The following is a 23569-nucleotide window of genomic DNA, read 5'->3' as shown; positions in this document are numbered from 1 at the left end:
GAAACCTGCATTTAATCATCGTTATTCCACGAACTTTCAAAATGAGAAACCTGGTGCGTGCTCACTCGAGCACTGGTCACCCATGGACGCTCATCATCCCATGTGGTCGGTCCCTCTTCACTCATGACCAATTTTCAGCAATTCACCAATTGATGAAGGATTGATAAAAATTAGGGTTTCGAACAAATGCTCCACAAATCATCATTCTGAGCAAGTTCAAACAAAAAATAATGTTGATTCAGCAATCAACATCCAAATTAATAATATTCGGTAATTCACCAATATTTTTGATTAATATTTTATTGGGCCACGACACCAGTAAATAATTCGTCGAATTGAGCAATACTTGCTCAGTTGCTCGAATATTGATCCAACCATCAATGTTCAGTAATGCATCAGTAGTTTGTTGAATTTGAGAAACACTTGCTCAGTTGCACGCCAAAATTATCAAATTCGTCGAATTGAGCAATACTTGCTCAATTGCTCGACAAACTCTCAATATTCAGCAATTCGTCGAGTTGAGCAATACTTGCTCAGTCGCTCTAGTCAGTAATTCATTGACATCTCAGAGAACTACATGTTCAATCCATGAATCACTGAGAATTCACCACTTATGCTCGATTCAACAAAACTAGACTCACAGTCTAAATCAGTCAACAATTGACTAACTAATACACGTCTGCCTTGCAGACTCCACGATTCGTGAAATATCAATCACGTCACAAATGGGGGGATATCACTTAGGTTTTTGGTCTGGAGGTCTACGACACGTGGATTCATCCACAACGAGAAATGTGCGTAAGTCGTGTAAACAGTTGAAGGAGTTAGCAAAGTAGTGGGTGCACGATCAGTCAAGTCTCCGCACGCAATGGAACTGACTTTACCACGATCTCCCACTTTCCCACTCTTTCACTCAAGAAACCGTCACACTTACAGGGATCGGTGGTACATCATTCTGGCAATATAAATAAGTCTAAATCGAGGACATCAGGGTATCATCAATCATCGATTATCATCATTATCCGTCAACAACTCGATATAAACTTATTCACAGAACTCAACTTCAGCAGTTCAACAATATTGCAGAAACCTTCAACACACCCACAATCCTTGATCATCACTGATCCCACACAACTCTCAGCTTCCCTCCTACAGATCAACCCATCTCCCTCTTTGCGACCGAATTGACTCTGGAACGACCATTGTCTTGGTTTTGGCCGGAGTCATACAGATTGATTTCCCGAATCTAAGCACCCCCTTTGCAGCGGTGTATCTTTATGAGGTTCAACAGTTCGCTCGGTTGAGGAGTCTCGACATCATGCTCGACTCTCCACTTCCTAGAAAACCATAAAACCGTTTTTCCCCATCTACAGATTGGCGACCACAGTGGGAGATTAATCTCTCGGTTGCAATTTCATATTTTTGCAAAATGGTTGATCTTAGGTCAGGTTCAGTTACAAATCCTAACACGAACATGGTATTCCAGAAACCATTCCTGCTTACAGCAATAGTGGTGATAATACTCCTCCTCACACCAACAACGAAAATCAACCTCTATTCGGCCGACGTCCTGAGGAAGTCAGGGAGAATCCACCTAGCGTAGCTGATCTCATGAAGGTGCAAGGGACTCTCGCAAAAAATCAGATTGACATGGCCACCACTCAGAAAGAGCTGAGCAATTATCTCAAAACTCCCACTGACAAGATGTCAGGGAAATCTCGGGAGAAAGGAAAATCCAAAGAAACATCTCAGGCCGCTGGTCCTGAAGTCATTCTGATCCATGTAGTAGATGATGATGAAGTCCACAAGGTTGCAGATAACCCGCCAACAAAGAAACCTACAGGATTCATCACTCGTGAGGACATAAAACGCTTCATGGAGGATCGAGGAAAAGACAAGACACCATCTGTCCACCGTCATCAACCTCCATATCCTGCTGCTACTCAAATAATTCCTCTCCCAAAGAGCTACACTTCTCCAACATACACACTATATAACGGAACAGGGAACGCTCGAGAACACGTGATTCATGGAGGCACCAGGAGAGCATGAACATAGCGGAATGATCCCAATCTACAGAGCCTTGCTAGAGAATCTGCGATTCCAAACTTTCTCAGAACTCCATGGAGCATCCAAGCGATCTGCAATGCTTTACTAGAAAGAGCAAAGTCTGCAAGGTCGAGGAATATCGAAGCATCCGACGCCTAGTCAACAATCAGTACAATCTCCAGCCTTCCACAAATGTTGTTGCAGAAAGGAGCAAACAGAAAGTCGAATCACAGCGCAAGCACGCTTCTCTAGCTCCTCCGAAATCACCAAAAAAGGGGTAGTCAAATCCGGGATGCACAAGCTCCAACTCAAAATGCAGATCCAGCGGAACCTGATTTCCCTTTCTCCATCTAAGAGGTGATCGAACTACTGGATGTCTGGATCCAGGATGGTGCAATCAAGCTGACATATGTCAGAAATGAACCAACTGAAGAAGAAATGGAGAACCCTCGCTACTGCCGTTTCCTTAGGTTCGTCAATCATCCCACCAGCGACTGCAGGATCTTGAAGCGCATATTCAAGGAAAAAGTCGGATCTGGGGAACTTAACTTGGGGACTGAAAGAGTACACAGAGACCCTCTTCCAGTCAGAACTTTCACAATCTCCGAACAACCAGTCAAAGAAGCAGTTCAGTCAGGCATGTATGCGAATTGCTTTATCTGTCAAAGGATCAAAAGGGAGACATGTTCACGGCTTTGAACCATATTCTAGAAGTGCCTCCAGAACCTCCCGCCACAGACAAGGAGATGCATGACTGGGGACTTCTTACCACAGTCCATCTTAGAGGAAATGAATTAGAAGAATGTTGATCGATGCTGACACCGCCATTCCACTGAAATCCCTTAGAGTCACAAGCATCAGTCGACAAGAAGCTACTCATGCACCCATCTCAATCAGATACCATGAAGGAACGCTCAGAGCTTCTTATGTATACATCACTCTCAAGGTGAAAATACGTTCAACCTGAACATATAACAAGTTTCACATAATCAGGAAAATCCAAGATATGACGCGATAGCATGGACCCATGCTGAAAACTTGACTACAAACAAAGCGTATTTTGTTGCACATCTCTCCAACAAAGAAAGTTCTGATCCAGAAGATTTGGCGGACGTTCCATCATCAGAGCACTTGGAGGAAATTCGAACTCTAACGAGGTTGAAACAATAACCTGCAAAAGATACATAAAAAAAATTCATCAAGAGGTTTCGCATTCAGGAAAGTCTCATTCCTTCCATGTTTATGTCTTTCATTCCCTCACATGTTATTCTAGCATGGGGACTCAATTCAGCTAACATATCTGCTATTACAAGACGCTATGAGGGGTAATCTCACTCCAACAATATTTTACCAAGTGGTTGAAACTGATACCGCTTCGAATCGAGCATCTCACCGTGACATTCACCACTAAGAGATGACGGAAGCATGAAAAAGAACACTTTGGGAATTTCTCCATAGACTTGCAGGAATGTCCACGAGTGCTACAAAATCAGAAATTGTTGATGTCTGCACACGTATTGAATCCCTCGCAGTGGAATGCTGAATCGACAGAAGATACACGGAGCCGAGACGATTAAGCATAATACATTCGACGCTTAAGCGCTCAAGCACATAAGAAGCCTTCGAATTGTACTCCCAATCAAAGAGTACACCTTCAATAATAACGCCTCTAGCTTCAGCACAATATCTCGACGTGACATACCGGTTCAACACCGACACGATCAAAGTATAGCTGAATTACAATCGATAAGCCTTCACTATCCCATGATAATACTTCTGAAGTAGATGCAACACCGTTCATCAATGGATGCTACAAACTCCTTCAACTCTGCTAAGTGAATGAGGGATGCACTGGGGACTTGATTTTATTGGAAATATCAATTCAATATATCAAAAAATATTATCCACATAACAAGTCATTGCAACCTAATGTGATTCCATGAAACGTCGTCAGACGGAACCTCTCTACATCAAAAGCCCCTGCACAACTGGGGAACTTCCTCTTTTCACCAATCATATCCAGAATAAAAACTGCTGCTGCTATCTACCGCGCAACAAAATTGATTCCATGACGAAGCCACTTCACAGTAAAGTCATAAAAGGAAGATTTGGGTTGAAATCCTAATACACCTTCATCTTAGGAATGCTCAACTCAGCAATTAGTTCGTGCATGCTCACTGGACGGAAGAGCAAATACTATCATCTTCGGTCTCTGTATCAACTCCAATCATAGTATCGGCATCAGCATGTGGAGGAACTCTATTCATAGTCTCAGCATCAACAAGAATTTATGGAGAACTTCCAGTTGTAATCTCAACATCACTCTCGGGCGCAACATCCGGCTTCATCAACTATCCATTCTCTATGGATCATACTTCTTCAAGCACTAATGATTCATATCAAGATGTGTAAACATGAAAACATGCTAACATGAACGTCTTCCCAAAGCTTTCCCGGCAGACGGGCACAAAACCAAAATCTTCTACAAGATGTTCTCACCGCCTCTACAAGTGAGATACGATATGCTCTAGGCCATGGGTTTACAAAAACGTACCAATGGGTGAGGAATGGGACAATACTTCCTCAACAAAAGATTTCGTCTATGTTTCTTCTACAACATACCAAAAGGGCGCATCAATCGGGCATACGAGCTGAAAGATATGGCCTTTACCGTCAGGTCTACGACATCTGAAAAATTTGTACGGGATTACAAATTACAAATGTGCATGCTTAGGTGGCTGACCTCTGCAACTCCAAATTCAGTGATTTTTTTCTCATGTGATAACTCAGTCTCTTAGCTTCAAAAGTTGGGGTCAAGCATCGAATTCCGACGTCGTATGAGGGTCCTACAGCTTCCAGAGCATACAACATGCAAGCAGCAATCCTTAGACGGGATTCATAACCTCCACAGTCAATCGATGTCCACCAGGTCCTTCCGCTAAATCCTTCATCAAGGTACCTCCAACTTTGACCACCTAGGTCTTTACATCAATTTTTCTACCTGGGTCCTCTATCTAGGTCTCACCAGAAGAAAGGAAAACGAAAGGGAGAGACTTAACAAAATACTGGGGACTGACGGTTACCACCTCCTCCCATTTACTCACCCGTTTTCCATTTCTTAATGAGACCAGAGTAAGTTTCACTTCGACTTGTATAAATTTGCATTACATATTTCCATCGAAAACAAGTTTTTTGGTCATGAGCATACAACACTCAGAAATCACCTGTTAGCTTTCCCATCTGTTAGCTTACGCTTTCTGATACAAGTCAAAACAACTACTCTTCCAGAATCAACTATTCTGGTATCAACATTATCTTCGCTTCCCTCCCCAAAACCAACCCTTCTCCTCCACTTTGTGACCGAAGCAAGTCTGGAACGGCCATTTCTTGGTTTAAGCCGGACTTGTACAGATTGATCTCTCGAACCTAAAGTACTCCCTTGCAGTACATTTTTTAGGGTTTAGACTTGTTTCTCACCTACATCACACGAAATTACCGAAACCAGCAGAAATTGTTTTCACCCTCAAACACCAGTATGAAGACCTCCAACTGTTCGAGAAAACTTCACACGAAGGATCTATTCATGAAAGCCACCACCTCTTCCATCTTAACAACCAATACCATTGTATGGTTCGAGTTTATATAGGATATTTTTTGGGTATAACGTCATTTCCTTGTTATCTCTCTCTTTAGTCTAATGCTCTTTCCATATCTTACTCTCTGTAGTAAGAAATTGTACTCGAGAATGTGTGTGTGCATCATTTGTAAAAATATGTAAACAACTACTTCCATTCAAAATTCAAGAAAAAGATAATAAACACTAATCTAAGAATTAATTGAAATGGGTTCTTTGAATTTTGATTGAATAAATGAACTTTTTTTTTGGTTTCTGAAGAATGACGATGATGATGGTCATAGATTCAACCATAACTAACAGATTGACCACAAACGTTAATTGACTTAGTTGACTAACTGAGGTAACGATCCAAACACTATAACGGAAAAATCTAGGACCCAAACACAATAAGGTGCCAAAATTCACGACCCAAACATTAATTAACTCAGAATATTTTCATATACCAAGAGGTATGGGATGTGAATGATGGTTATGCAGAACCAGCAGAAGGAGCAGTACTTGAAGTAGCTCAGTAAACTCTATTAACTGAAAACAGAAAGAAGAATTCTAAAGCTACTTATATTATTCATCAGGGTATTCATCAATCTATCATATATATTAAGGAAGTTAAGAAATCTTGGGATGGTTTGATAAACTAATAGAAAGAATCTGACAAGGTCAAGAAGGTTAGATTACAGACCTTGAAGAGAAAATATGAACTGCTGCAAATGGAAACTACTGAAACAATATCAGAGTTTTTCTCAAAGACATTAAATCTTGTCAATGAGATGAAGGTTAATAGTGATACAATAGAAGACTCTGCAATTGTAAAGAAAATTTCACATAGCTTACCTGAAAAGTTTGAATCAAAAGTTACTGCTATAAAAGAATGTAATACTGCAGCAATTATGACTCTTAATGAGTTGTTAGGATCATTGCAGGCTTATGAATAGAGTTTGCTTGAAAAAATAGTTGCTGCAAAAACAGTAGAAGAAGCACTACAAAGTCAAGTCAGATGGACTAACCAACAAAGTTTTATCTCTAGAGGATGACCTAATAATAAGGGAAGATCAAATAATGAAGGTTATCAGGGAAGAAAACCAGTAGATAGAACCAATCTACAGTGTTACAATTGTGGAGATTTTGGACACTTTGTTAATGAATGTACAAAACCTAGAAAGACAGCTGCTAGTAACTACAAAACAAACATAGCAGAAAGTCAAAAAGAAGAAGAAGAAGAAGAAGAAAAGAAAGCTGAAAATATGTTGTTGGCTTGTCATACACCTGAAGAACAGCCTCAACATAAGTGTTATTTAGATACCGGTTGCAGTAATCATATGTGTGGAGGAAAAGATTTGTTTGACAATCTTGATAAAACAGTACAACTGTAAAGTTTGGAAATAATTCTACAATTCCAGTTATGGGAAAAGGAAGGATATGTATTGTTCTGAAGAATGGTTCTAAAACATATATCATGGATGTGTTTTATGTACCAGGTTTACATCAAAATTTTTTGAGCATGGGTCAATTATCAAAAAGAGGTTATTCTATGAACATCTTTAATGGTGTTTGTACAATTCATGTTCGTTATAGAAAACTTATTACAAGAATACATATGACCAAGAATAGATTGTTTCCTTTGAATATTCAATAAAAGGAAAGTTGTTATAGTGGTTGTGTTCAAAATGATTCTTGGTTATGGCACAAGAGAATGGGACATGTGAACTTCAACAGTTTACAAAATTTAGCAAAGAAAGATATGGTGTCAGGATTACCTTTTATTGAGCTTCCAGAATCAAGATGTGAGAATTGCATCTTTGGTAAACAACACAGAGATCCATTCCCAGTGAACAAATCTAGAAGAGCTGAGCAACAGTGGAGATAGTACATAGTGATTTATGTGGTCCTATTGAAGTAACATCACGTTGAGGTAATAATTATTTTATAACTTTCATTGATGATTATAGTAGAAAAGCATGGGTATATTTACTTAGACAGAAGAGTGATGCTTTTCAAGCTTTTAGAAGTTTTAAAGCTTATGCTGAGGAACAGATTGGTAAGAGTATCAAGATTCTAAGAACTGATATAGGAAAAAAGTATATTGTTGTTGATAGTTTTATGGAATAACATGGTATTCAACATCAGTTAACTGCTAGATATACACCTCAACAGAATCAGACCATAATGGAGATGGTAAGAACTATAAGAAGATCAAAGAATCTACCAAAGAATTTTTGGATTATGCAGTTGACGGTGCCGTTTATTTACTTAACAGATGTCCTACAAATAGTTTGAATAATAAGACACCAGAAGAAGCTTGAAGTGGTACGTACAAGACCAAGTGTAAGACATCTGAGAATATTTGGGTGCATTGCATATGCACATGTACCTAAAGAAATCAGAAAGAAGTTGGATGATAAGAGTGAGAAGTGTATTCTTGTTGGTTATCGCTCAGTAACCAGAGGATATAAACTGTTCAATCCAAAAATAGGAAAATTATTTACAAGTAGAGATGTGATTTTTGATGAATATTCTCAGTGGGATCGGAATATTACCAGTTCAACAAGAGAAACTGTCAGAACAGTACCAATTACAGTTGAAGAAGAAGTAAGAACTCAGGATGATGTTGTAGAACATCATGAAGAAGTAAGAACTGATGTTGCACCACAACAAGAAGAAGGAAGACCTAGAAGAAATCATGTCATACCAGCACGTATGAATGATTATGTGTTAACAAGAGATGATGATGATACTGATGATGATGTCATCAATTTTGCACTTTTTGGAGATTGTGATCATGTAGCTTATGAAGAATATTCAAAAAGTAATTGATGGGTACAAGCTACGGAAGCTGAGATAAATTCAATTGAGAATCATAATACATGGGAACTTACTGAACTTCCACAAGGAAAGAGTGTTAAGTGGGTTTACAAGACAAAGTACAAATCAGATGGTAAATTAGATAGATTGAAAGCAAGATTAGTTGCTAAGGGATACAGACAGAAATAAGGAATAGATTACTCAGAAGTGTTTGCGCAGTTGCAATACTTGATACCGTACGTATGATTATAGCTTTGGCTGCACAGAAGTATTGGAAGATTTTTCAGATGGATGTGAAGAGTGCATTCTTGAATGGAGTACTAGAAGAAGAAGTTTATGTTGAACAACCAGCAGGTTATGTTATGTAGGGGAAGGATAATCAAGTGTACAAGCTAAATAAAGCTTGTATGGTTTAAAACAAGCACCACGTGCTTGGTATACAAGAATAGACTCATATTTCATTGAGAAAGGTTTTACAAGATGACCATATGAGCATACACTATATTTGAAAGGTGATTCTCTTTTCAATCATATTATAGTTTGTTTATATGTAGATGATCTTATATTTACTGGTAATAGCTCAGAGATGATTAATGAATTCATGGAGGATATGGTGAAGGAGTTTGAAATGACTGACCTTGGAAATGTCATATTTTCTTGGCATATAAGTACAACAAACAGAAAGAGGGATTTTCATTAATCAGCAGAGATATGCAGATGGGATACTTTAGCGTTTCAAGATGGATAATTGCAATCCAATTTTAACACCGGTAGAAGAAAGGTTGAAGATGACAAAAGATTGATCAGGAGAGCTTGTGAATTCAACAGACTTTAAGTGTCTTGTTGAATGTCTCAGATATTTAACTGCTACAAGGCCTGATATTATGTTTGCAGTTGGATTGGTTAGTAGGTTTATGGAAACACCAAGACAACCACACTTACAAGTTGCAAAACGTATTTTGAGATATGTTAAAGGAACAACTAGTTTGGGAATTCCTTACACAGTTTCAGAAGATCCAAAGTTAGTTGGATATACAGACAGTGATTAGGTTGAAGATACAGAAGAAAGAAAGAGTACTTCTGGTTATTGATTTCATTTGGGAACAAGTTTTTTCTCTTGGTCATCAAAGAAGCAAAAAGTTGTTGCTCTATCTACAACAGAAGCTGGATATATAACTACTAGCAATTGTGATACCCAAGTTGTATGGTTAAGAATGATGCTGAAGTCATTATTTCATGAACATAAAACACCTACAACAATAGTCTGTGGTAATAAGTCAACTATTTCACTTACAAAGAATCATGTGCTTCATGGAAGAAGTAAGCAAATTGATATCAAGTATTATTAAATTAGAGAGCTTGTCAGTGGCGAGGAGATTGTTGTAGAGTTTTGTGAAAGTGAAGAGAAAGTGGCTGATATTTTCACCAAGTCTTTGAAGTCCAATACTTTCATTTACTTGCGTGGAAAACTTAGGATGATCAGTAAAGAGTATCTTGGTTTAAGGGAGGATGTTGAAGGTTAAACCAAGATACTATATATGTGAAGCAAACATAAGCAAACAGTAGAAGTTTATTTGTTTAGGTATGTCCAACAGTTTTATTAAGGAAACGACCGGGTAAGAAAGTCCAGTCGCTTCATGAGACAATCGGCTGCGTAATTGGCGGAGAAGGTTCAGCTGTTTTATAAAACAAACGGCTGGGGAACTTAATGTTCAAGAGTTTGAGTTTCTAGAAGTGTCTTTGTTTTAGAGTTTGATTTTGTAGGAAAGTTCTTTGCTTGAGGGTCAAGTTTGTTAAATATATATATATAGGCTGTTGAGCCATGGTTTTAAGTACATCAATAAGAAAAGAATATTTTGAGTATTCGTGAGTTTCTTAATTCTTTGATATCATATTTTCTACACATAACCTTGTCTTGGGACAGCAATTGCGCTTTCGTCTTTCCAGGTGGATGTGTTGTGATATAACCTAGTAACGACGTCCCAAGATCCCCAAGCACCAGAAGCTCATCAAACTTCTCATACTCTTGAGGTGCACATCGAGGAACATATCTGTAATAACGAATATTTGGCAGATACACGAGGAAAAATCTGAGATCATAGAGCATCCCAAAAAAGGCGGAAGCGAAGCACAAGATCAAACCCGAAGGGTCAAGCACGGTAAAAGAGATATCTAACACATCCGATCAGAAGGAGGACACGTGTAAAGGACAAGGTGAATCGACGGCTCTGTTTAAACTAAGGAAGACAAAGCATTTAATACATAGAAAAGAACACGCCTATCAGCAGACAGGTCAAGTCAAGGTGGGCCCGACAGGTAGAAGAGTAACGGGGCATTCTATTTGGGTCAGGAAGAAGCAAGGTATAATGTTCATTGGGATATAACCACGTCCGGAGAGGACGCGATTGAAAAAGCTAACAAAGATTATCCGACCAGAACATCAATATAGATAACATAGCCAAACACTGTAAATGGATGTATGAGCACCTTGTAACCATATAATGGAAAGTGATGTGCGCTCAATCTTGCAAAATTACGAACATCAAGTCTTTAAGCTGATGGGAGTTGAAGAGGCCCTGAGTTGAAGCATTTTTTCTGTAGTCTTTCTTATGTTTTCGAGATTGACTACGTTAGGAAAAAAAGTTGAAGCAATCTTGTATTCTTTTTGTACATCTTATTTTTGTTCGATTACAATTTCTGTTTTATTATATTAACTTTTTCTTTAAGCTGTGCGTATTCTGCGGCTAATATTCATGGCAACTAACATTTTCCTTGCAATGAAATTTTTTTTTAAGTGGTTTGAAAAATTTGAATTGATATCCTAAACTTATATTTTAGTTGTACTTAGTCCCTTCCAGCACACATTGCAGAGGCAATTTGCAAAAATCAAGGTAACGATGTTGCTTTCGACTTCTCAAAGTTGAAATCAGAAGTCAGATTGGCAATAATTTTTCATAACGATTTCTAGAAACAGAAAAGTCAGCTTTTTGTGAAGCAAAATAGTTTTGCTTCTGACTTCTGCTTCTGGGATCCAAGCGCGTTATTAAACTTTAAACAGATTTTGGGTCATGCGTATATAACCTCAATTTCTAAGAGTGTGTTTCTTTTTTGCTGACTCGGCATCTGAGTCTGACTCGGTCGCGGTTTCGGTTCGAGTCAGATATCAGACATAACCTCTGACTCAAACTCATTTGAATCAGGGAATAAAATACTCCTGAGTCATGAAATCAGACCAGTAATTATTATATTTTTGAATCAAATAAGTAAGATTTAACTCAAAAAATAAATATATAGAGCGAGATCCATATGAGTCGGGTTATTTCCCTCGGATTCAGACAAGTCGGAGTCATTAAAAAACAAAGAAGGTGTAAAGGGGTGATTTAAACTTTAGGTTATTCCCATCCCTAGAAAAGATTGTATGTGGCAGTTGTTCATTTGTTCTTCACTTTTCTAATTTCTTCTTACTATTTCTAGACACTTCTTAAAACAATCATCCAAAGCTGTTAAGCAAAACCCTTTGGTTTCCCGATGAAATGCTATGGTCTTCAGTTTGATAAATCATGGGTAGTTTCCGAAAGGCAAAATCAGCAATTGATTCACTCCTTCATCTTAGTTCAAAGATTTCTAATGGAAGTAGAAATCCAATTCGTCAAGGTAATCATCATTTCACGCAATTTGATACCTCTAGGGTTTCTGGGTGTTCGTTTTCTTCATTGGTTCGATCAAAGTTTACTCCTTTTCAACAAAATCACCAATTTTTTAATGGCGGGGGGCGTAGATTTTACTATGCAGATAGATATCAAGTCCAACATTTTAAACCGAGAGGACCAAAAAGATGGTTTGAAAATCCTAGAAATGTATTGATTGTAGTTTTGGTTAGTGGGGGAGTTTTTGTTACTGTATATGCTGGGAATTTAGAGACAATTCCTTACACAAAAAGAAGTCATTTTGTGCTTTTATCAAAAGAATTAGAGAAACGAATGGGAGAACAAAGTTTGAATCAGATAAAGAATGCATTCAGAGGGAAGATACTACCAGCAATGCATCCTGAAAGTGTTAGAGTTAGATTGATAGCGAAAGATGTCATTGAAGCTTTAGAAAGAGGGATTAGACATGAACAAGAATGGAGTGATCCTGCATATAGCAATCGACATGTTGAGAGTGATGATGAGGATGCTAGACGAATTGTTATTGCTTTGATTGGTGGCGGTGAGGGGAAAATTGAAGGGAATTGGAGGAAAGAAGAGGAAGTTCTTGATGATAATTGGGTTCAAGAGAGTAGAAAGAAAGGTCGAGAGAAAGGTGCTAAAGTTGCTACTCAACATTTGGAAGGATTGAAATGGGAGGTTTTGGTTGTTCATGAACCAATCGTTAATGCTTTTTGTATTCCCGGTGGGAAGATTGTTGTTTTCACTGGTTTGCTTGATCACTTCAGAACAGACGCTGAAATAGCTACAGTTATTTCACATGAGGTAATTTTTTGCTGGTCTCGTTTCTATAGCTTCTTAAAATTCATATATTTAGTGGATTGTATCTTCCAGCACAAATGTATGTATGCTATGTCATAGTAAGAAATCGATGTCATTTATATATCTAGTGATCCCTTGGAACTTCAGTTACAAAAGCTATCTCTAGATGTTGCCAGAACTTGCTGACTTAGTTGAGGGTTTATCTTCTATTCTAGGTGACCTTTATTTGAGTTTATGTTGTTCTTGGTGCTGGGACAAGAGGATGGGCAGGTCGCTCCTTCTCGCTTAGATGCCCTGAAACATTGCATACCTTGGATTTAAGTAAGTTCCTGCTGGGATACTCTGTTGATATGGTTGATTGGACCGAATGTGTAAGCCCTTACATCATTTTTGGCTTAGGTACTTCAATGCACTTAATTGATACGTGTTAATCGGAATACAGTTAGATTTCCCCCAGACGTGACCGCCTAATTGTCCCCTGGACCATCTTGTGAACCTAAGTAGGATCAGGTACAGTTAAGATAAGTGAGGAGATGGGTCTTTGACCTGTACGCGTTGGTGGCCTTGGCGCCATTTTTGACGACATACCTCTGGTAGATATAGAAAAAGTATGTATTTGGTCAGGTTGTATTTTTTGAGTATTGAAATTTGTTTAAAATCAGAGTTTTTGCTAAGAGAATTTTTTATGGTTATGATAGCATCTAACTGGAGCTTGATATTGTATTCTGATATCAGGTTGGGCATGTTGTGGCAAGACATGGAGCAGAGCAAATTTCAAACAATATGTGGCTTACAATTTTTCAAATAATTCTTCTGCAGTTCATTGGTATGCCGGATCTTGTAAATCTGACATCACAACTTTTCCTTAGGCTTCCTTTTTCTCGAAGGTATCTATTTGGTTTCAATGCGTTTAAACTGAAGTCAGCTTTTCCATTTTTGCCATTAGTTGTTCCCTTCTTCCATTCTCTTCCAGATCACTAACTGACTGCTCTTTAATTTCGAAATTGAATTCCTTTCTCAAGTTTACATGGTGTTAGGTTAAGGTTTACTAGGTTGAAGCTCTCTAATTTACTTAAAACTTACATCGACTAAAATCCTTTTTGCTTGGGATTTTTTGCATTTGAGTACCAAGTTTTTCACCACGTTTGTCTAGTGGACCAAGTTTGTCCAGTTCAATGCTTGGGCATTAGACTTAGCTGACCACTCGTATGTGTTTTTTTATCTGATCAGTTGGAAAACTTTCAGTTATATATTTCGGCAGTATCTTGTGTTTGGGTACAAATTTTCGTCATGTTTGTCCGAGTGTATCATATAACAGAAGTTGATTATGTCTATAGGAATTCGGATGGTCAACTGAGCAAAAGTTAGTCCAATAGCCGAATACTAAGCTGGACGAATTTAGTATCCTTGGACGAAGATGACCAAAACTTGGTGTCTAGATACAAAATAGCCCTTTTTGCTTTGGTCTTGTATCAAGCTTGATACTGGTATTGGTACTGGACGCAGTATTTTTCTGCTTGAATAACAATGTTAGAAACTTAGAAATGTTTATCTATGGATATCATTATCGAATTTGCTCACACAGTTATATGTATTGAGGTGTGTCTAAAGATGTTGAATCAGGCTGGTCTTGCATGATTTGTTGTATTGCTGGTAACCGCTTGGTAACAGAACTAGCACCATCATCTGATTACGAGAATAAAGTTGGATTTAGATAAATAGTATCTTAAGGCTTCTGTGATCACTGCCCTCTTTTGTTCGAATTTATATTAGTGCATAATTACTTAGGCGACAACCATTGTTCATTGGGCGTAAAACATATTGATGTTCATGATAGCCCTCATACTGTCTGGTTTCTACTTTATGGGTGTTCTGACCATTCTTGAAGGCTTGTTTGGATTCTCTTTTGTTTTCTCTGGGAAAAGCTTATAAAATCTTTTTGTTGGTGAACAAGGTCATAGCATAATATATATGTATGTGCTTGTGTTTCTTGCTAGTAGAGATGTTTTACACTTTCAGTCCTCATGTTTTTTTTTTCTTTTTAGGATGGAGATGGAGGCAGATTATATTGGTTTGCTCTTGCTTGCCTCAGCTGGGTATGATCCACGGATAGCGCCTCGAGTGTATGAGAAGCTTGGGGAGGTCACTGGAGACTCTTCATTGAAAGATTATCTCGCAACCCATCCATCTGGAAAGAAGAGAGCGCAATTGCTATCCCAAGCCAAAGTTATGGAAGAAGCCCTTCGCATATATAGGGAATCAAGATTAGGCAGAGGTGTTGAAGGCTTCCTGTAAGTGAAGAAGAATTGGGACATGCCTCTGGAGTAATCCTATATATATAAAGTTCTAGTAACACATAATTAAAGTTCTGTTCAATGAGCATATTAAAAAATAAAATCCAGAAATTTGTTGTTCATCACCAAACCAACCAAAGAGATGAATATTTGGATTCTGGAAGATTAGAAGGGTTCTCCGGATTTCTATTTTTCTTGCGAGTTGGTTAAAGAAATTTTTTTTTTCTTTTTTTTTTTTTTGAAGCAGTTGGTTAAAGAAGATGTATATTTCACTTTGAACACTGTATATAAGCACAGATGTACTTGTGTCTTTGAATAAGGGCAAAAAAAAAAAAAAACAATCCATCTTCGTCTTTGTACGATTTTTAAACCTATATGGCAAATTCCAATGAAAATATAGTTTAGTGAATAAGATATTTGCCTAAGAATACAAAATGAAATAAACAACTTAAAAAAGAAAATGTATCAGGGTACAACATATATTGCATTTAGCAGCTTGAAACTATCAACAGTTGCTATCTTCAAACGATCAACAGTTGCTTGGTTGTTTTTTAGTGTTCTCCAATATCTAAAAATTTATTCCTTTCCTATCAAAAACAAGAGCAACATCCCAGCTATTCCCTACAAATTACAAACAACAGTTTGTATAGTGATTCCTTTTATGGCTTCCTATATATTGAGCTAAACATAACCTTAAATGAGTGATTATGATCATTCTAATTCTGTGATTGATTAAGCAAAATCTGCATTGTGTGTTCAAGGAAGTTATTGTGTATACTGTTATGCATTAATGTGTGGAAAAAATAGCGGGGCTTCTCTGCATTTTTTGGTTATGACAGTGAGGAGGTTTAGGGGTACCTAGAATTTGGTTACTCCCTACCCAAAAAAAGACGGTATATATTAACTATGGTACTTCTTATTAGAATTTTCCTATGTATTAGTTTGAAAATTTTGGATACTTCGAAGCCTTAAAGGAGGAATTTTGTTAAATTATTGATTTCCATTTTGTTTCGTTTCTGATTTTAATAACAGGCGAGTTTTTTTTTTTTTTGTTTTGTCGACGATTTTCTTGATGAAATACTACTAGGGTTTACAATTTTATAAATCATGGGAAGTTTGAGGAAAGCGAAACTAGCAATCCATTCATTTCGAAGTCTTGGTTCAAAGATATTCAATGGTGGACGAAACTCAATTCGTGAAGGTAATCATCAATTCAATGAATTTATTTCTAGTAATAATTCATCATCCCTGAATACTAATATCTTTAGAGGGTCTGGGTCTTCATTGATTCGTTCAAAGTTTACTTCTTTTCAACAAAATCACCAAAGAAATGTATTTTTGAATGGTGGGGGGCGTAGGTTTTACTATGTGGATCGGAATCAAGTTCAACATTTCAAACCAAGAGGACCAAAAAAATGGTTTGAAAACCCTAGGAATGTATTGGTTGTAGTTTTAATCAGTGGAGGATTGATTATTACTGTATATGATGGAAATTGCGAAACAATTCCTTATACGAAAAGAACTCATTTTGTTCTTTTATCAAAAGAATTAGAGAGAAAAATGGGAGAAGAAAGTTTGAATCAGATAAAGAATGCATATAAAGGGAAGATACTACCAGCAATACATCCTGAAAGTGTTAAAGTTAGATTGATAGCGAAAGATATTATTGGAGCTTTAGAAAGAGGGATTAAACATGAACAAGTATGGAGTGATCCTGAGTATAGCAATCAAAATATCGAGACTGATGATGAGAATTCTAGAGAAGCTGTTATTGCTTTGATTGGCGGTGGTGAAGGTAAAATAGATGGGAATTGGAGGAAAGAAGAGGAAGTTCTTGATGATAAATGGGTTCAAGAAAGTAGAAAGAAAGGTCGAGAGAAAGGTGCTAAAGTTGCTACTCATCATTTGGAAGGAATGAATTGGGAAGTTTTGGTTATCGATGAACCAATTGTTAATGCATTTTGTATTCCTGGTGGGAAGATTGTTGTTTTCACTGGTTTGCTTGATCATTTTAGAACAGACGCTGAGATAGCTACAATTATTTCACATGAGGTATTCTTTCTTTCTCTTCTTCATTAGCTTCTTAGAATTCTTAAATTTGAAGGTTCTGTGGATTTTATAGGGTTACAAACTTACAGTAATAGAAATTTGGGGTCAATTTTATATCTAGTGTTTTCTTTGAGCTTTGCCAACTTGTATCCTAGCTAAGTATTCCTTGAGTTTTTTTGTTCTGGGTGCCTTGGCGAGGGGATGGGGTGGGCAAGCCTTCCCACTTCGCCTAGATGCCTCGGAACGTTCCATACCTTGGATTTAAGTAAGTGCTGATTGCGTCACTTGTGTGATAACATTTGATTTCATCCAACTTTTAGGTGACCATTTTTTTCTAAACTAGGTGAACTTGGTCTTCGACCTGTATGCCAGGTCGCCTTGGCGCCGCTTTGAAAGCGTAGCTCTGATAGATAGATATAGAAAACACACCTTTTTTTCCCGGCGTGTTGGATATTTATGCATTTCTTGGAAAACATTTAAAATGGTAATTTTTTTGCTTTGATGATTTTCCCCTCACAATGGTAGAATCTAACCTAAAACTGGTAATTTATTCTGATACCAGGTTGGGCATGTTGTCGCAAGACATGGAGCTGAACAAATGTCAAACAATATGTGGTTTACAATTCTGCAAATAGTTCTTATGCAGTTTGTTGGTATGCCTGATCTTGTAAACATGACATCACAATTTTTCCTCAAGCTTCCTTTCTCTCGGAGGTATTTACTGTGGTTTCACTGCTTTTAAGCTGGATTCAGTTTGCATTTTAGCTAGTTGTGCACTTTTTTTTACCAACCGAACAGTCTTAAGTCCTAAAATATATTCAAACAAGTGAAACACATTGGGTAGAAGCTTTGTCATTTACTCTTAATTTTCATAGGATGAGGCTCTTTTTTGTTTTGCATGCTAGACAGTGGTTTTGGTGTGAAATTCACTTTGACAATGTTACCGGCATCATATTTCTGAAAGTCATTATCCGGTGACCGGCATGCTTGAACAGTTATGTGTTAGAGTGTGTTTAGAGATGTTAAATTGAGCCGATAGCCCGACTTACTTATTTGCTGTATTGCTAATAACCGCTTTATATTAGGGCAACACATGCAGTTTCCAGGATCTAGAGTTATCACTTGATATCAGAAGTAAACTTGGATTTTCATTTGTTATGATATCTTATGCGATCACCAGTGGCTTTTCTCATAATGATATTGATGATTTTCTGGGAAAAGTTCATAAAACTATTTGGTTAGTGGAGGTAGCGTATCTGATATTGTTTTATTCTTTTCTTTTTTTTCCACTTTTTATGAATGAAATGGAGGCAGATTATATAGGGGTACTCTTGCTTGCCTCAGCTGGATATGATCCTCGGGTGGCGCCCCAAGTGTATGAGAAGCTTGGGGAGGTCACTGGAGACACGGCGTTGAATGATTATCTTGCTACACATCCATCTGGAAAAAAGAGAGCCCTGGTGCTATCCCAAGCCAAAGTTATGGAAGAAGCCTTCAGCATATACAGAGAATCAAGTTCAGGCAGGGGTGTCGAAGGCTTCCTGTAAGGAAGAAAAGTTGCACTTCCTTCGTACCACTGGAATGTATTTCTTTTGCCGAGTGTATTTCATATATATATATGTATGAAATATTAAACCTTATATTTAGCATTTTTTTTTTGTAAGTATCTCCCCCGAGCTCTGCGACTAATATTTAGCACTTTTATCTCGTTGTATAATTTTTAGAGATGATGTTTTTGTTGCCACGCAGGCAGATGGAATCAATAAACTAGAAGAAACTTGTCAGTTTTGTTCGAAATGTAAGGCAAGAGTTGCGAAGAAATAGGACTAGCATTTCCGAGTGCCGTAATGGATTTAAGAGGTGACATGAAGAGATTTGAACTTCTAAACCCTTTTACATCAGCTTCCCATTCTTAGCAGATACAGCAAGACTAGCTAAATACAATTTTGAGCATAGAACCCAAGAATCAAAGATGCAATTTTAAGTAACTTGGAAAACAGAACTTGTCAGTTCTCTATAAATGTCAGCCTTTACTGTTTACATTAGTATCTGTTTTTTGTGGAACATACACAAGCAGCTTCTTTTTCTTTACTCTTTGAACAAAAAAATTATTTACATAATGGAGAGAAGATCTACGTATACTGTAGTAATGGAGAGTCATTCTTTGATAAGCCAGCCTTGCGGCAGAGTTACAATCCAAATCATGATTCGTTTTTTCTTTTCATAAATTAGCCCTTCAATTGGAGCCGAATTCCTGGTTCCACTTTTCAAGTTCTTCCCACTTGCTTTTCTGTAAGCTTGGTCTAATCACAGACATTGCTTTCTTAAAATCTCCATATCTAAGCGGGCGTATCTATAACAACAGTAGAATAAACACATTATCAGCAAACATCACTTGCAAATTGCTTGTTTGTATTCTACAAGTCTACCCATTTTTATTGAAGGGAAAGAGAGTGAGTTCCACACACATACAGTCAGAAAAGGTAGAAGATAAAGGGATTCTGAAGTAGATGAAGGTGTCCAAGGAGAACCTATCTTAATTCTAACGCTAACGCGATCTAGTTTCCTTCAGTACATTATGACATCACGGTCAATCTTAAGTTTCTAGATGCAGAAAGGATACCATGCTATCTGAAATGTAGAATAAATGCAGCAGCTTAACATTGTCAGGAAAAACTACTGGCTAGTCTTTAGATGCTTGCAGTCGAACAAAATAAAACACCCAGATAAAGTTCAAATAGTTACCTGATTGGGCTTCACGGTCCGAATTTTTGATCCAAGTTCCCTAATTGGCATCATAGCAGCTTCTTCGCACAAGGCTTGCAAATCGCTTCCGGAATAACCTGTGCATGGGAATTACAGGATAAGAGTCCTGAATCTGAAGAAATGGTATGGTTGATGTCTTGGAAGTAGCTGATGCTTACCTTCTGTCTCTTTTACAAGTCTTTCCAGATCTCCTCCTGTAGAAAGAATAAGAGCCAGCCAAATAAGAAGGAAAGTTGCAGAGACAAAGCTATATTCAGAATTGAAGGTAGTTTAGCTTCTCCTAGTATATGTTGTATAGAAGGACAGGTTTGATGGTAAACCACAAAAGTTGCATTCGGTTATGTTTATAAGTGAGTGCAATTTGCTGTTCAGTAGTTGCAAATAAAATGAGTTGCCTCTTCAAGTAGTATCGTAGTGACGTGTGAACGATCTTACCTGGTATTGAAAATGCTGGACCTTTAAGTTTATTTTTGAAAAGCATCCTCCTCACACTTTCATCTGGTAGAGGTACATAAATACGCTTCACCTATTCAAAATTGGAGATGAAACTACAGTTATCATATCATATATTACTTGTAATGTAAAATGGTGACTTGTTTGTGAGTTGTGGCAATAATCAGTAATTAACTACTGAACAGTAATGTCTTCTGTGACATGACTGCCAAATGGCTCATTTAGTCTTCATGCAAGATAAATATAATAGTTGCATCCTAACCAGTCTGCGAAGAACAGCATCGTCTAATTCTTGTGGCTTATTAGTTGCACCTGCAAAAACATAAAGACACCTTAGATGGATTTCTAATTTGTTAAATCTGATTACCAGAATCTGAAATGAAGAGATAATGCTTTTCTGGCTATGAACGAAAGTAAGAAATGGAAGCATATGAATGGTGTTCATTTGCATCCTAGAAAAAGAATGCTTGCTCCCAACCTTCATGGTGTAGTCAAACTCAAACCCTAAGAATATTTCAAAACCCCAAGTCCTGACCAAATATGTCAAGATAGATGTCATTATAAGAGGATTCTGAACAACTTCTTGGTGGGAGAGACGCTCAAGGAGAGCGATATGTTGAAATTGATTGTAGTGTTAAAATCATGGAAAAGAAAGCATTATGCATTTTAAACCCTCACTTTTGAGTTTTGAATAATAATTGAACATTTCCTCCAGATAAAATGCGGTTAAGGCCCCATTTCTGAGCCCTTAACTGAGCATGACTTCAAAGAGAGTAAGCCGTAAACAGCAGTATGATTACTACACTAGTAGTGAAAAGTATCAAGTAGACAGCCTAGCTTACCAATTACGATCACAAGATCATTAGAATTTGAGGTCACTCCATCAAACTGGATTAAGAATTCCGACTTTAACCTTCTACTTGCATCATTCTCATTAGCCAATCTTGTTGACATAATGCTATCAATCTGTAGCACAACAAAATCAAAAAAGATCAATGATGTATGGTGAAAGTAAGAACTGGTAGATGCAAGAGATGTTTAAAAGTTTCCAGGAATGCAGATTTACATCACTGCTGAATAGATGATTATGTTTTCACGAATAAGCAAACAATACGATATATGGAGTATATCTAAGGACAAAGACGCGGGACTTCAAAAGATTTTACACATTGAGCGACATACCTCATCCATGAAGATTACAGAAGGCTGCCTTGCAATCGCAACCTCGAAAAGAGTGCGAACAAGCTTTTCAGCTTCTCCAACCTGTTCCAGCAAAACTGAACTTATATCACTTGCTGGTTACGTACTAAAGTAAATAAGAAGACACCAGTTCTCACTATTAAAGGTTAATAGAGAAGAGTTTGGAGTAGACACACACCCACTTCGATGTTAGAGAAGATGCAGAAATATTAAAAAATGTAGCTGCGGACTCTGATGCAACAGCTTTAGCAAGCATGGTCTTCCCATTACCAGGTGGACCAAAGAGAAGAAGACCTGGAAACCAAATATAGAAACAATTAATCAACAAGATATGGGTCAGTAGACAAACTTAGCAGGAGAACATAACCTCCGAAATATTACCTTTTGGTGGTCGGCGGATAGTCCCACCAGGGAAAAGATCTGGCCTTTGTGTTGGGATTATAACCATTTCCAGAAGAGATTGCTTTGCCTTCTCAAGACCGGCTACAAATTAGATTAAGATTTATTAATGTCTACTGAGAATAAAAAACTAGATAAATTAAATTGGACAAAACGAAGGGAACTATTAGTTCTCACCAACATCTTCCCATTTAACTGAAGGGCTTTTGTCCACTATCGCAGTTTCTATCATTTCAACCAGCTTTGAATCATAACTACCAGATTCACGAGCCGGTTTAGATCCTACAGTACTATCTGCCTGGTTCCTCACTGTTGCATTGTTCCTACCGGGTAGCAAAGGTGCAAGTGTTATGTTTCTTCGAGCACCAGAAATTGGGAATGATGAAGCGACAGTCGCTTTTGGCCGACTTACAAAAGTCTGCAGTAACATACACGAAAATATCAAAAACAAGATCTTATAGTTCTATCTCGACATTCAAAGACTGGTACCAAACCTAATCACAATTAGTTTAAACAGTGAGCAAATATTACCTTGCTAGTTGATGGGGTAGAACTGGCTGGAACAAAGTTCAACAACACAAGAAAAATTTAATCAATCAGACAATTCTCACAAAGCTGCATCAATAAAAAATGCTAAAGATAAACGCAAAAAGCCCGAACCTGTTCGACGACTTAAAACTTGTAATCTCTCAGAAACTTGACCTTGCCATGTCGATATCTTCTGATAATAAGTTTTCACCTTTTCTTGCTCACTGATACAAACACCCAAAATAACAAAACCCCAGATTTTCAATTCAGTTAATTTCACTACCCAAATAAAAAAAAAATCAATCTTTCTACGTTTAAAAGAGTTAGGGTTTTAATAATCAAAACAAACATACCAAGATGAAATGTAAGAAGGAGGTCTAGTATCTTTAGCTTCAAGTAATATACGATTAGCATTTTTATAATGAGTAATAGCATCATCAATCAAACCCCATTCTTCTGCTTTCACAGCTTTAGCAATTACTTCTTGACCTAATTCAAAGTAACTTTTTAGTTTATACGCTATTCTTTCATTAGAACCAGGAATTGATGGAGAGATGTTTTCCATTGCTGGATGTTTTTCTATTGATTGGTTCTGTGGATTCTGATGATCATCGGTTTCTTTGAGACTTGTGAGGATTTCACCTATGGAACCAAATAAGTCTTTGAACAAGTTCATACCTTTTTCTAAAGAGGGCAGAAAGAATAACTATGGAGGAGAATATTGGTCCGCTGAAAAGGACTACTTTTTGCGCTGGAATTTTGGATGTTTCAGCCCAACTGCCCGACCTCTCAAGGCAGAAGGGCAAACATGATGGTTCCGAGTCTTGGGCCACAAAGCTTGCTTTAAAGCTTCATTATCTAAAAGAACCCTCGTTTGGGGCATACAAACATATTATGCCATCCAATGCAAGATGTTAAGGGTTGTC

The 23569-nt window shown here is 37.5% G+C and overlaps 3 protein-coding genes across 4 annotated transcripts; 2 read left to right on the top strand and 1 right to left on the bottom strand.

Annotated features, from left to right (window-relative positions):
- Positions 1 to 11876: 11876 nt before the first annotated feature.
- LOC113304904 lies at positions 11877 to 15446 on the top strand. Its single transcript, XM_026554025.1, has 3 exons — positions 11877 to 12957; positions 13690 to 13841; positions 15000 to 15446. The coding sequence occupies exons 1-3, from the start codon at positions 12046 to 12048 to the stop codon at positions 15247 to 15249; spliced, it is 1314 nt and encodes a 437-aa protein (XP_026409810.1). The 5' UTR covers positions 11877 to 12045; the 3' UTR covers positions 15250 to 15446.
- Positions 15447 to 15706: 260 nt separating this feature from the next.
- On the top strand, positions 15707 to 19081 carry LOC113306634. Of its 2 annotated transcripts, XM_026555549.1 has the most exons (5): positions 15707 to 16141; positions 16336 to 16449; positions 16548 to 17300; positions 17860 to 18011; positions 18595 to 19081. In XM_026555549.1, the coding sequence occupies exons 2-5, from the start codon at positions 16423 to 16425 to the stop codon at positions 18842 to 18844; spliced, it is 1182 nt and encodes a 393-aa protein (XP_026411334.1). In that variant the 5' UTR covers positions 15707 to 16141; positions 16336 to 16422; the 3' UTR covers positions 18845 to 19081. The 2 variants fall into 2 exon arrangements, with proteins under 2 accessions (XP_026411334.1, XP_026411335.1); XM_026555550.1 differs by having other exon boundaries at positions 15710 to 17300; positions 18612 to 19074.
- Positions 19082 to 19282: 201 nt separating this feature from the next.
- LOC113306898 (spastin-like) lies at positions 19283 to 23341 on the bottom strand. The gene is made up of 13 exons (XM_026555817.1): positions 22997 to 23341; positions 22776 to 22867; positions 22647 to 22672; positions 22293 to 22533; positions 22098 to 22199; positions 21895 to 22010; positions 21699 to 21779; positions 21359 to 21482; positions 20779 to 20828; positions 20499 to 20589; positions 20222 to 20257; positions 20043 to 20140; positions 19283 to 19650 (listed from the first exon to the last, which is right to left on the bottom strand). Exons 1-13 carry the CDS (start codon positions 23317 to 23319, stop codon positions 19534 to 19536), a joined length of 1497 nt encoding a protein of 498 aa, XP_026411602.1. The 5' UTR covers positions 23320 to 23341; the 3' UTR covers positions 19283 to 19533.
- Positions 23342 to 23569: the final 228 nt, after the last annotated feature.

Source organism: Papaver somniferum, chromosome 8 (genome assembly GCF_003573695.1).
Source record: "Papaver somniferum cultivar HN1 chromosome 8, ASM357369v1, whole genome shotgun sequence".
NCBI lineage: Eukaryota > Viridiplantae > Streptophyta > Magnoliopsida > Ranunculales > Papaveraceae > Papaver > Papaver somniferum.
Note: the sequence above shows the minus strand (reverse complement) of the source record. Positions and strands in the feature narration are given on the sequence as shown.